A 15508-nucleotide genomic window follows, 5' to 3' on the forward strand; every position below is an offset into this window, starting at 1 on the left:
AAACATTGTACCTTCACAGCACCATCGACGATTTTTCAAAAATGTAGTTCAAACGATTACTAGGGGGAACCTACAAATCCACAGAGTCAAAATACCGAAAAAGCAATTTCAAACGAATATAATTTTCTGTATCTTCGGATCAACTCAATGGATTTTGATCTTTCTTTTTTTAATTTGTATGTAATTTCTACCGTACATTACAAATATGCAATTTTTTATAAATTTATTAATTAATAAACAGTCTAATTTGTTGAAACAATTCTTGAAAAAATATTTTTTTTACAAAAATCTATTTTTTTAATCATAGTATCATTAATGGTCATAGAAAAAGTTGAAGTACACTTTAATAAATAAATGATTTTTATTAGATAATTATTTATTGAAGATAATTTATTTATTAAAGTATACCTTAACTTTTTCTATGATTTATAACGATAGTATGATTAAAATCATTGATTTTTGAGAAAATATTATTTTTTCAAAAATTGTTGTTCAGAAAAATTACATACAAATTAAAAAAAGAACGATCAAAATATATTCAGTAGATCCCCAGATATAGAAAATGATAGTAGTTTTAAGTTGCCTTTTTTAGTTTCTGAACTCGTGCATTTGTCGGCTCCCAGCTCCACCTAGTGTAAAATACCAGCTTTTCTAATATGCAAAATTAGTATATTATTTGACTGTTTTTGTGTAAATTTTAAAGAACCGTTTGGATTGACATAAAATTTGGCATACTACGCATAGTCAACATGTCAAAGAAAAAAAGTGATATTGTGCCGATGTGTGCTTTTGCCCTGAGGGTGAGTTTCATCCCTTCTCGGGGGTGAAAAACATACGTTCAAAATAAGTCCGAAATTCGATAAAATTCCTAATTCTAAGCAACTTTTATTCTATACAGTTTTTTCACCAAGTTAATACTTTTCGAGTTATTTGCGAGTGAATATGTTCAGTTTTCAACAAAACAAACACGTTTTTAGATAATTTTTCGCAAATAATTCAAAAAGTAAGTATTTTATGGAAAAAACCGTTGTTAGCAAAAGTATAGCTTGTAAAAAAGTGATAAAAATGGTGTATACATGAAGTCTCTAGACCTAGTAGAAGCAGAGTTATAGCTAAAGAAAAATTGGTTCATATTCGCCAAACTTCAAATAAATATATTTCAACATGAAATAATCAAAAATTAAGCAATTTTTGGAAAAAACTCATTACAACTTTTTTAAAGAGTTTAAAAACCTTTATATCCTTTTTATAAAAAAATATTCTGGCATTAAATGTGAGCAAGTTACGCTCAAAATACAGTTGGTCCGTTTTGATTTGGCATAAAAAATCGGGAAAGTCACCCTCTAATTAACAACTTAAATACAATTAATCGTTTCCGCTTCACATGTTGCTTTATTTTTATTGTGTCTATATGGTCTGTAAGTTTCATCGATTCAACGTGCTTATTTTTGAAAAAAAAAATGGTTTTAAAATAAAATTTTTAAAATTTTTAATTTTGAAAAATTAAATTAAACTCTTTCAAAATTACTTAAAAATATTAGTAATACCAAAAACCTCAAGAAGTAATAAAATGTACGTTTTGCTTTTCTGAATATTTTTAACTTTTTGTCTTCCTGTTAGACAAAAATCGCTTATGGTATGGCTGTTCAAATTTTGCATACACTCGGGATTAGTGACTCGTCCAAGCCATTTTAATTACAGCCCTTTCAAGAATAAGCACTTTGAACCGCTGACTTACAGATCATATAAAAAATAAATAAGTAAAGTAACTTGTGAAGCGGTAACTGTTAATTTTATTTTATATGCTAATTGGGGGGTGCTTTTCGCGATTCTTTTTAGCAAAAAATAAAAGGTACCAACAATATTTTGAACATAACTCACTTACTTTTAAGGTTAGAAGTTTTTTTAAAAAACAAAAATAAATCTCTTTTTAAACACCTAAAAAATAATGTGTGTGTACTTTGTACGCACGTAAGAAGTTATACTTCTATTATAATATAATTTCAACGAAATAAATATACCTACCTTAACAGTTACAATACAAAAAATTAACAATAATTACCAAAAATGAACCAAAACTTAACAATACCAAATATTAAAAAAAAAAAGAAAAAAATATGAATCGTCCGGTATTTGCACCCGCAATCTCGCGATTTTTTGATCTCTGGTCCAATGCTCTACCAACAAGGCCATCAAGCCGCATGCTACTCACCTTTCAGATATACATAATTATACATCACGGTGACAAGTGAAATATAAAAATAGATCTTTTATTATTTTACGCCCAAGGAAGACAAATCCAAAGACACAAAATTATAATAAAAAACCTTTTAAACCACCTTTTTCAAATTGCGCAAGTTGTATTATTAATATTAATGTTAATAAATGAAATATAAATATTTTGACGTTTCACAATTTGACAATTCACTTTTAACTGCAGTGCCTTAAAAATTTTAAAGCACTAGTGCCTTAAAGTAGCATTTTTAACGCTCCTATGGATTCCTAAAAATTGCATTTTTAACACGTTTGTAGAAAAATATATTTAAAAACACTAATATATTCTTTCCACACCTTTTCTGGACTGATACATACATAAATTAAAATATTTTGAAGTATAACTTCAAAAATATAATATGGAAACTATTTAAAAAGGCAGTATAACTATTAACTAACCTTTGTTGTTTCTCTTCCCACAAATTTTAAAACGCAACAACCATAGATAACCAAACCGTCAACCGTCCAAACCACAGCTGCGCTACAGCTGCCATATTGGATAATTTTTGACATGTCATTTGAACATCCAATCAGAACAAAGTTATAATGCGCATGCGCCGGGATCATAGGTTTTAACATATAAAAATTCATCCTCATATCGCGCATAAAGAAGTATAACTTCAAAAAGTTAAAATGAGTGTTCCCCGAAAAGTGTTCCGTTTTTTGTTTATTTCTCGATGAAATATTCGATTTGGAATTTGACGAATTAGAACCTACTTTTCATTAGCTACAACTTTGCTTATACTGGGTGTACAGACTTAATATATGCACCATTTTTTCATTTTTTTATAAACTATGTATATTTTTATTGAGAATATTTTTTTCGACAAAAATACTTACTTTTTGAGTTACTTGCGAAAAACCGTCTAAAAACGTGGATATTTTGTTTAAAAATGAACAAATTCACTCGTAAATAACTCGAAAAGTTTTGACTTGGTGAAAAAACTCTATAGAACAAAAGTTGCTTAGAATTAGTCAGTTTATCGAATTCCGAACTTATTTTGGACATATACTTTTTCACCCCCCGAGAAGGGGTGAAACTCACCCCCAGGGCAAAAGCACACATCGGCACAATATCACTTTTTTTCTTTGACTTATTAGCTATGTGTATGCCAAATTTCATGCCAATCCAAGTGGTTCTTTAAAATTTAGAGGGTTTGCAATATTTTACCGTTAAAGAACGTACTAAATGATCTACGGACAATATTTTTAAAGTTATTCTAAATGTTTATAAACTACAAAATTTCACAAATATGGCATTAGGATTTTTAACTGTAGGTATTAGATAATTTTTTTATCTTTTTTTAGTACATTTTGATATCATCAGTCATCTACTTTCATTTGGCATCCGCAGAATTGCCCTATCTTCATTATTTTCTGTCTTATATTATTGCAAAATAAAGGTCTCTGGAATAAACAATTAGAATAACTCTTAAAACTTATTAATGTATCGGTCTCAAATTTTGAGGGTTTGTTAAGTACCCCAATACCCAACTTTGGGTGAAACACTAAAGTTCTAAGGTAGTTTTAGTAAAAGTTATTAACAAATAACGATTTTCGCTTGTTTTGCAGTTTGCGTAGCATCAAATTAACTTTTTAACTTTAAAAAATCGGCATTTTGAAGGTTTTTAATGATCTAAAAAATTAAATTTTGTAATTTTATGTCAACTATTTAGCTGATAAATGTGGTGCAAAAATTCGCCATTTTTACACTACATTGTTAATAATTAAAAAACGCTGGACGAAAGGGTCGCCCGAGAACTTTATCGTACCGATCTATTATCGTTATGGTACTAGATACTGGCATTCTATAAAAATAACAAAGTTACTCGTTATTTTGATATTTTAGAATTTAAAATTAGTTCATTTTTCTGAGAAATTAATAGCTTATATTATTTACATTTCATTCTATTTCGATTATGCCAGTCAAGATATTATCTCCGAATTCTATCCTACTGCATGGATTTTAAGGAAATTTTGGGAGTAGTCCAATCTCCTAATTCAAAGTCAATCCTATATACTATGGCGCTTTTATCATGGGGGCGGTTCCCACCAATTCTCAGGGGTGAAATATTTTTATTTTCGAATTACATGTAGAAAAAGGAAGATTTTTAAGAAAATTTAAAAATTCATTCTATAATTTGATCACATTTTCTACAAAAACCATTCATTTTAAACTCGTTCAACTTTTTGAAAGTAGAAGTAACACTATATTAAAAGGTATTGCAAAAGAAAAACAATACATTTAAATTATGTTGGATGGGGAGTTAAATGTATATACTTTTCATTTTTCCTTAAAGTACATTAGTCTTATATTTTTTTACACCATATCTCGCTTAATTTGTATGTAACCGACATTTAACGGTGCTCTTTTTAAAGGCCTTTTGAAACACTACAAAAGGTGTTGGTAGCATTATACACCTAAAACCTACCGTTCCTCTGTTATTTTAAGTTGAATACACCAATTTGAGCATGCACCAAAAAACAAACTATTTTCACCTACCATATCTATTTTTGTATTATAAATACAACATTTACGAATGAACGAATCTCTTTATTATCTATAATCTAAATAATGTTTTATATAGTGTTTTTAGTTCGATGCATAGTTTTTAAGGTATTCACAAAAAATCAGTCCGGAAAGGTGTCATTTTTCAATGAAAATGGCCAATTTTCAACTACGCATAACTCAAAAAGTATTGAGTTCTCAAAAAAAAGTATAGACCAGTTTTTGCTTAGACATAGGTTCTTTAGCCACTTCCGTGCTTATTTTGACCAACAAATTTTCCACCCCCTTGAAGAAGTGGGAACCGCCCCAAGATAAAAGCGCCATAGTATATAGGGTAGATTTTGTTTCTTGAGCTATTCCCTACTTACTGTGAAAATATCAAGTACATCAATGTAGTAGGATAGAATTCGGAGCCAAATACCCTCATTGAGTGCCCTACAATAATGCTCTGCTATGATCGCGTGAGAGAGGACACACTTAAGATTATAGCAAAATTTCTATTTACCGTAACTTTTCGAGTTTTTGAGGTACAGCAACGAATTTTATGTCATTGGAAAGGTAATTTTGCATTCTTTCAAAATATGTAAAAATATACAGGGCGCATCTAAAAAGATTAAGATTTTTTATTCATTTCCGGTTCAACCGGAAGCCATATTTTTGGTAAAATTTATTGTGATAATAGATAATAAAGTACCATATATGTCTGCAAAATTTAAAATTTAAGTTTCTATTATGAAGGAAGTTACGGGCACTCAAACATTTTTTTATAAAAAATACATAACTCGCCTCCTATAGGGAGTTAAGAAATCTGACTAATGTCATTCAATTTAGCGATAGGATATCAAAAACATATCAAAAAATAAAAAAATTCCTTGGAGCCATTTTTGAGAAAATCTAGTTCAAATTTATGTCAAATTTTGACCCCTTAAATATAGGCAACCCGTAACTTTCTCTGAAAAACGATAACATTCTTCTTATAGCCCCATCTTTAAGCTATATAACGACGTTTTCAAATTAAACTTATCTTAAACAAGTTTTTAGATAGGTAGCGAAATGTGTCGGGTGGGCGGTCGGCCATGTTGGCCGCCTTTTTGAATTTGGAAATGTCAAATTCCGTATTTTTATTTACCTATAGATGAGCTTACTTTGAGTTGAATTTCATTCATTTCGGTAAAAATTTGCAAAAATGGGCCCTAAATAACCCCCCTATTTCGGCCCCCCTTTGAGAGGTTTTTTTTAAAAGCTTAGTTTCTCGACAAAATTCTCTTAAACTTACTCATACCGAATTTCATCAAAATCGGTCCGGTAGTTTTTGCTGGGCGGTGGCGACATACGTACGTACGTACATACGTACGTACGTACGTACGTACGTACATACTTCCGACATGTTTTTTTTATTTGCTTTTTAGACTCAGCGGGACTCAAAACGTCGAAAAAAAGTGAAATCTGAAAAAAAATTTTTTGCACGATCCTATAACTTTATCTATTATACTATACTACGTATATAGTACGATAAAGTAAAACGGACGCGAACTCTAGGCAGGAAACAGGTAGGTTTTTATCCTACAGATATACAATAAGTATTCAGCTACCTGGATCTTTGAGTATCCCGAACATGGTCTATTTCTAGCTTATTACCCTGGAGTAACAAGATTTGTTAGAATAAAATAGCAAGGGACAAATCACGAAGTGGTAGAATAAGTAACGACCTACCGCACAAAAAATAGAGAGACAAGATGGAGCAACAACTGAGATCTTTTTGTATTTGAGTAGGTAAGGTATTTCTCCCTTTTATCAATTTCTATCAACTATCAATCAAAAAGTTTGACGACAATATTATCCGTCTAAACAACGCTTTAAAACCAAACATCTTTCAACGTTTACAATAAAAATCTCAACATTGTAATTTTTTTGTAGACAACGCAAAAATCCGACGCCGATATGTTTGAGAATCCAATTTCCCGAGAGTCATTTACATATATCCACATCTTAAAGCTCGCATCAGACAGCATCCTTATTTCAGCTTTTTATTCTCTTTTTGCTGTATCAGAAAAACAATTCTTGCGGCCGCTGTTTTAGTTCCACTTTCAAGAGATGTTCTATTTAAAATAGGGGATAGATGTTGATTTTTAATATTATACGAGTAGTGGTTCAAAATATCAGATATTCGGTCAGTAGGAAATAAAACTCAATTTTGTTCTATATCTCAATACTGAATCACGATTTAGTGACTTCTTCAGGAGAAAACTGCAAATTTATTAGGATTAGATGTTATCTAGAAGGATTAAATAAACAAAAAAGGGAAACAATCCACGAAATTGAAGACGGTCATATAGTAATAGAAATACCTACAAAGGAAGAAATAGAAAATGAAATAAAGGGTGTCTTCTTCTTCTTCTTGTGCCACTCCTATCGGAGATTGGAAATCATCAAGGCTACCCTGACTTTGTTTACAGCTGACCTAAAAAGTTCATTAGTGGTGCAGCCAAACCACTCTCTCAAATTCCACATCCACGACATTCTTCTACGGCCTGGATTCCGTTTTCCTTCTATTTTTCCTTGCATTATATTTTGAAGTAATGCGTATTTATGACCTCTCATCAGGTGACCCAAATACTCGAGTTTTCTTCGTTTTATCGTTAATAAAATTTCTGGGTCTCTTCCTATCCTTCGTATTACTTCAAGATTTGTGATTCTTTCAACACAACTTATCTTCAGCATTCGACGGTAGCACCACATCTCGAAACTTTCAATATTTTTTATGTTGTTCTGTTTGAGAGTCCAGGCCTGTACACCGTATAATAGCGTGTTAAATACGTAGCCGCTTAGCATTCTTAATCGTAGAGGGATGCTTATATCTCTGTTGCAGAAGAATTTTCTCATCTTTATGAAGGTGGCCCTGGCAATTTCGATACGTCTTTTTATTTCATTGTTTTGGTCTCCAGTTTCGTTTATTAAAGTTCCCAAGTATTTATAACTTGATACTTTTTCAATTTGAATGCCGTTTATACTAATATGTGCTGAATTTTACTGATTTTACTGAAGACCATATACTTGGTTTTTTTGATATTAATGTTTATGCCATAATTGTTGCAAGCAATATTTATGTTTGTAAGTAATCGTTGTAATTCTTCTACTGTTCTTGCAACTAGTACAGTGTCGTCTGCGTATCGAATATTATTTACAACCTCTCCATTGATTACGATTCCGATAAAGGGTGTAAAAGATAGTAAAACCACAGAAATAACAAAATTATTGGCGGAAATAATAAAAGCAGGACTAAAAAGACTACATAAAGAGATACATACTCTGATAAAAAAAACCCATGGGAAATTTCACATTGTAGATCAACATCATAATCATTTGGTTCTACAACTCTACAGGTCCAGCGAGCTTTAAACGGATCATAGCAAATACATACATGTATTTCGGCTCTAGGCGGTTGGCCAATAAAAGGTTTTCAAATAATTATTATATTATAAAAGTCCAATACTTTAGTCGACTGCTGGATTCTGAACTAAGCTATACAAATGCAAGATCCCGCGTCCATTTACCATTTCAGTCTGTTTTAAATCAGCCGAACGAGTCTAGAGGTGGGCTAAATAGCGATAAAGCGATATTTTATTCATTGTGAATTTTGCGTGTAGTTGTGATTTAACAGAGCAACGAAATATTCGTATGTTAAACTCCGAATAAAAAGTGTTACCACTATGGACCATCGTAGAATTCTACACGTGTTATTATTTTGTTTAGGTCACTATTATAAAATTGGGTTGGCTATTAGAACGCATACCATGCCACCAGTGCCAAACAAAAATAGAAAAATTTAGTAGCTTATGGAACGTTTTTATAGAAGTGGATGATAATTATGCATCATGCAATATTTGTAAGATAAAGCTGTCTTATAAAACTTGGAGAACGTAGAAAACAAAATTTTAATTATTGTTTCCTATAATGTACAAAATATTAAAGGTGGTATACAAAATGATATGAAAATGAAACATTTTGGATGCTTTATACACACAATAAACTTTATTGTGAACGATGGCTTAAAGGATAAGGAAATCAGCCACAATTTAACTTAAAAAATGATTTTATTGACGTTTCGACTTCCACCTCGGACGTCGTCATCAAAAATGATATGAGGACATCATTAAAAATTTAACCAAAATAAAAAAATACCGGAAGCCACTTTAAAAAGAGTTCTACAAGCAACTGCTAAACTTTTATGTTTTCAAAAAATCCAGGTAAATGGGAATCCTATCAAATTACTGCAAGATATTTCCACACGTTGTAATTCGAAATTTTATATGTTGGAAAGATTTATTCAGCTAGAAGAAACTGTAAAGGCTATTATAAGCATAACAAATATATACATAAACAATAGTTTAACAATGTATGAGTGGAATTTTATTAAACAGATATGCCAAATAGTAACACCCTGTCGATTTCAACTTTTGCTCCCGTCTGAAAAAATTTCTGATTCGGTTTCTTTGTGTATTTCCCATTGCTGTACTCCCATTTTACGTAGAACACTGGCTACTGCGTCCTTCCATCTCTTTCTTGGGCGACCAACTGACCTTTTGCCATCGGTCCTTTCCCAGAATGTGGCGTTCAGAAGTCTTTCGTCACTCGATCTTAGCACGTGTCCCGCCCATCTTATTCGGTTAGCTTTAATATAGCGTACTATGTTTTTTCTCCATATACTGTCTGGAGTTCATCATTGTGTCTTCTTCTCCATTCTCCTGTTGTCTCTTCTCTGCAAGGCCCATAGATAGTCCGCAGTATCTTTCTTTCAAGAACCAGTAATTTTGTCGTTTCCCGCTGGTTCAAAGTCCATGTCTCGCTTCCATGCGTTATTGTGGGGCAAATCATTGTCTTATATACTTTTATTTTTGCTGGTATTGAGAGTATTTTTGATTTAGTACGGTCATTAATGAGTAATATGCCCTGTTTCCTGCAATGATCCTGGCTGCCACGTCCTTTTCATATTTATTTTCAGATGTTATGAGATAAAAATGGAAGATAAAAGCTAAAAAAAGTAAGTCAACACATATAACTTTCACACTAAGGAAAGACCAATGCCCAAATATTAGCGTTAATCAAGTCAACATACCACAACAGAATATTGTCAAATACCTGGGGCTTCATCTTGATTCTAAATTAAACTGGAAACAACACATTTTAAAGAAGAAAAAAATTGAGTTGAGAGTAAAAGAAATTAATTGACTTATAGGTCGAAAATCTCGACTCTCCATTGAGAACAAACTGCTAATTTATAAAACAGTCATCAAACCTATATGGACGTACGGTATAGAACTATGAAGTTGTGCCAACAAATCAAATAAACAAATTATCCAAAGAACTCAATCAAAAATTCTACGCACCATCGAAAATGCCCTGGGGTATATTTCCAACCAAACCCTTCATAAAGACCTAAACATCCCGTTAATCAACACAGTAATTCAAGAAAGAGCCAACAGACACCACGAGAAATTGGAAGGCCACGCCAACCAATTAATATTACCACTACTGCAGCCACTAAACAACAGAAGATTGCGAAGATTATGGCCCAGATTATGGCCCATAGATCTTCGCTGAAACTGAGGTAAAACCGCTGGGTGAGGTACCTCATAACGCCATATTAGTGTACAATACTATAATAAAAAAGGTACTTGAATTCTTTGACGACTTCAAAGTTGTATTCATTAATTGTTACATTTTGTCTAACCCTGGTTACGAAGAACCCAAGACCAAGGGTTAGGGTTGGACATTGGAGATACAAGGAAAAAAGAGAAAATGCATGCATGTTCAAAAGAGTTTAAGAATTTACTTACCTGGGTGTAAAACTAGATTAAAAGGGACATGAGGAAGGGGAGATAAAGGGAAGAATAGCAAAAGGAAACAGAAAGTATCGAACATTGATAAAAATCAGAAATAGACCTTTTAGAAAGATGGGAAAGGAAAATACAAAGAGCAATATATGGGGGTGTGAAAATAGATGGTCAATGTAGAAGAAATAATAAATAACTTGAAGAACTATATAGGGAACCAAAAATAAATATGGTAATCAAAGCACAGAGAAGACGATATTTAGGATACATTGAACGAATGAGAAAGGAAAGAATATCGAAAATGGTAGGTACTATCATGAAAGCCAATACAAAAAAGAAAAAAGGTAGACTAAGAAAGAGATGGAAAGACAGCGTATAAGAAAACTCATTTATAATCTTTAAACCTTCTACCCTCTCGGGTGTAGATATAAAATATAAGATAACTTACAAAAAGTAATATTAAGAATTGGAAAGAAAAAGCATTGAACAGAAATCAATAGGGCTTATCAACGATTCACATTTGTTTCGGGCTTCTGTCATACGTCGTATATTAATTAATATTATACATAGATTATACAACGTATGACAGAAGGCCGAAACAAATGAGAAGCGTTGATAACTCCTATCGAATGAAGTAGTTAATGGAAAGATTATAAGAAAATTAAACTTTCCAGCCCTATGCTTTCAAGGCCTGCTGAGCTTTAAAAATAAATAAATAAATACCAAATGTATAGACAAAATTACTAGAAAAAAGAAAATGATAAGTAGGTATATACGTACTTCTGTTACCATGGCACTCTATTTTCCCACTTTGGTGTAAAAACATGGATTGTACTGATATTACGCTAATATTTGTAGGTATATAGGTTCTAATATTTTCTTGTTTTTAAGATAACTTGATAGGTAATAATTTGATATTTTCAGTTCAATGGATAGATAAGTAATCAGTAACAAATCCTTCGTCAGATATTAATTTTAACAATTAACGTAAATAGATAACACCAAATTATTTATTAGTTATCAACAATTTCGTAAATAAACAATAAAAACAAATTTTCCTTTTGTCGAAAAATTGAATCCAGATAATCTTAATTCAGGGTGATGGTTTAGTCGACTGGTAAAGCTATACTATGCATACCTCAGTGATCTTTTCTTAGTAGACAAAATTTAATTCAGGAAGTTAATTAAAGTTAATTAAATTAAGTTAAGACAAAAATCAAAAAAATAACAGATTCTAAAATACCACAAGAACGAATATCTTTAAAAATGATAAAGGGGATAATATTATTGATGTGAAGGAGAGATTGTATCACTGGACCAATTACATCCAACCACTATTTAATGATGAAAGAGAAGAACTATCATTAGAAACCGCAGAGGGACCACCAATATTACGAGAAGAAGTCGTACATGCCATCAAAAACGCAAAAGAAGACAAAGCTACTGAATCACACAATTTGCTCATCGAATTACCAAAACTCATTGATGAAGATGTTATTGGTGTAAGTACTGGTTGAACTCTTTAATAATATAAACATATCAGACTGTTACAATCCCTAGATAGAATAGATCTTTGTATTAAGGGGATGAGTATGTATTTACGGCTGCAATGCTATTCAAATGGAGATTCATTTTTTTCGAATCCTGAGAAAACTAATAAGTATTTTTGAAAAATTTAAATGCAAAATGAAAGATAACGTTCTTACCAAGGGCCGAAAGTCCCTAAAAACTTCTATAATGTTTATTTTAATAAGTTACAGGGGTGAAAAACTAAGAGAAAATGTAGTGTGATTTTTAATTTCAAATAGGTATCTCATTCAAAAGTAACTTTTTATTTATTCTAAGGGACTTTCGGCCCTCGATAATAATTTAGTCTTTCATTCTGCGTTTAAATTTTTTAAAAATATTTATTAGTTTTTTAAGGATTCGGAAAAAATGGACACCATGTCCGTGGTGATATTTTCCAAATCGAACATTCGCTATCTTTCTCATACTGAGTCAAATAGAATATGACGACAAGACACTGACAGTTTTAAATATTTGACATGGCATCGGGAATATTTTGAATTGGTGATTAAATAATATTGAAAGTGTATTTGATAAATAATTGATTTAAGACGTGAACTTAATAAAAAGTTATTTATTGTTTATTATTTATGGAAGTTCAAAGCAGAGAATACATCATAATAATATATTCTGTGATCCAAGTATTTTCTTGTTGAAGATGTTTAAAATTGTGAGTGTTCCATACTAACAATATATTATTAAAAAATCACTTTAACACTTTTCCTCTTTTCTCGATTGAGTATTAGTTTTTGTTGTGCATATAAATTATTACAATCACTGAATACACAGTGAAAAAATTATCAGATTTATTAACTGAATTAATAATTTGCAATTATACAAATAACAGTTATCCAAGAACATTCAAAAGCCATCTCTTTAAAGTTAATGATGACATTGTCAAGTAGAATGACATTCTAATAATGTTTATATATCCATAACAGTGTGAATTTCACTACACGCAATTTACCGTGTAAAGAGAGAAAAAGTAGGGATAGCCGTAAAATATTTGAGAATTATGTACCGATGGCCTTAAGACGATTGCAGTCCATTTTTTTTTTAATAATACACGGCAGAATTGTTAAAAGTCTTTGGCTTTAGAAATTATGTGGGCACAAGAAATGCTTTGTTTGGCCCAGAGATTTGTTTGGAATGTGCTGGCCCAGAGATGTATGGATATGAATAATGACATTTACTTATGTTTTGTAAACTTTGAAAAGGCATTTTAAACATATAAAGCTTCTAGAGATATTAAAAACCAAAAATATTGACAGTCGTGATATAAAAATGATAGGTATCTAATCTACAGTGATGAGCGCACTAATAACCGGCAAAATAGCGCAAAAGATGGAAACCACATTAAGTTTGTGAGATAAAAAGATATGAAACTAGTGAAGGTGGAAGATTTAGCGATAAAAACCTAAAAATATACATTATGTTTATTGTTTCCCACCTTTAGACGTATTAGAGGAGTATGTCAACTAAAACTGTCACTGTGACAGTGGCAGTTGCCAAACTCGTCCGATACGTCTAAAGATGGGAAACAATAAATAAAATATATATTTTTAGGTTTTTATCGCTAAATCTCCCACCTCCACTAGTTTCATTTCTTTTTATCTCACAAACTTAATGTGTTTTCCATCTTTTGCGCTATTTTTCCGGTTATTAGCGCGCTCATCACTGTATATTGTAAACAAACTTGCCAAGGCAAGAGTTAACAACCAGAATACAGTGAAACGATATTTAAAGAAGCGCTTTCAGATTCAATAGAAGGTAGATATATCTATCAATGAAGAAGTTTTGAATAACTTACGTTTTGCAGACGAGACAGCAGTAATGACGGATAACAACAATGATTTACAGAACATAATAATGCAACCCCTTAATGAATGCTGTCATGAATACGAACTGAAGATAACATTGAAGAAAACTGAATGGATAATCATGAATAAATCAGCAAATGCAAATATCCAATTGATTATTGAAGATACTGTAATGAAGAGTGTGGAAACCTAGAACTACGTATGAGCATAGATGACATTAAGTGTAGACCAAATAAAAGAAACTAAGACACGTATTAAAATAGCATGTGCAATATAAGGTTTTGTTAGATAAGGTTTTGTTAATTATAAGGTTAGAACTACGTCTAACGATGCTTCGGTGTTACGTGTTCTTTATTCTTCTTTGTGGCTTGGAAGCGTGGACATTAAAGCAAGTATATCTGTATAAGTTGGCTGCCTTTGAATTTTGGTGTTATAGTTTGAATCACGGATTCAAAGAATGTCAAACATGGAAGTAATTAGAAGGATAGGCAATGAAGAATGAAGAGAGAATAATATTACTAAGTATATCAAAAGACGAAAACTTGAGTACTTAAAACATGTGATGAGAGGGCAGAAATACTTATTCATTTTTACAACTTATTATGCAAGAAAAAATTTGACGAAAGCGAATTGTGGAAAGATTAAGAATGACTGAAGAACTTGAGGAAATGGTTTGAATGCAGTAGTTCAGAACCATTTACACCGACAACAGGGTCCACATAACCATAATGATTTCCAACCTTCGATAGGAGATGGAACTTGAAGATGAAGAATTTTCCACATTGATATCTAACTTTCATTACTGTGTAGTGTAGGGCATAAGAGGACGAATTAAAAAATTGCACAGCTAACATATAGAAAGATAAATGATCAGTTTATGTTAAATAACAATTTTCTAAAATACATCTGTGCCAAATATATGCCAAATTAAACGTTTAGGTAACCTTCTTAATGTACTTCTATTAATATGTAAGAGGTTCTTGAGCTGACCCTTATGGATCGGATTTAGCAACATCCTGTATGTGAGTGTGTATATGTGTGTATTTATGTATACATATACGGAATGGCCCATTTCTACACAAACATGTTATGTCATGGAAAAACTATAAATCATAAGTATACGAACTGAGAAATTCACTAGTAAAATCAAAATAGGCTAAAAATACCTCAAAATACTCTATGGAAAAGAGTAGATATACTCTATACCGGGGAAAATCAGAACCTAGAGAACCTAGAAATGCATATTACATGTTCTGCAAAGTGAGGTACACATGTCATTTCGCAACACCTTTCCGATAGGCAATCTAATAGGCCTACAAGTATACAGGGTGCGTGTCCTACTGATATATTAAAAGTATGAGGCCCACCTTTCTCGGCGGAGGTTGCATCTTCTGCTCCGTGTTCGGATATTTCGGGGGGCAACCATTCACTACGCGTTCACCACAACTCCCGTCGACGTAGCTGAAACTCCCGACTTCGCCATCAACTCCGCTAGCGGCGGCGGC

At 31.8% G+C, this 15508-nt stretch overlaps 1 protein-coding gene across 4 annotated transcripts in view; it reads right to left on the reverse strand.

Annotated features, from left to right (window-relative positions):
- LOC114330180 (protein nervous wreck) overlaps positions 1-15508 on the reverse strand; it is a 163716-nt gene extending 148208 nt beyond the window's left edge. For 3 of the 4 annotated variants that reach the window (XM_050662900.1, XM_050662903.1, XM_050662902.1), the window contains exon 1: positions 15371-15508. In XM_050662900.1, the coding sequence (XP_050518857.1) occupies positions 15371-15391 (21 nt within the window). In that variant the 5' untranslated portion in view covers positions 15392-15508. Of the gene's footprint in view, positions 1-11397; positions 11532-15370 lie in introns of those variants that run through there. The other variant, XM_050662901.1, reaches the window with a different exon arrangement.

The sequence above is a fragment of the Diabrotica virgifera genome, chromosome 9 (genome assembly GCF_917563875.1).
Source record: "Diabrotica virgifera virgifera chromosome 9, PGI_DIABVI_V3a".
NCBI classification, from domain to species: Eukaryota; Metazoa; Arthropoda; class Insecta; order Coleoptera; family Chrysomelidae; genus Diabrotica; species Diabrotica virgifera.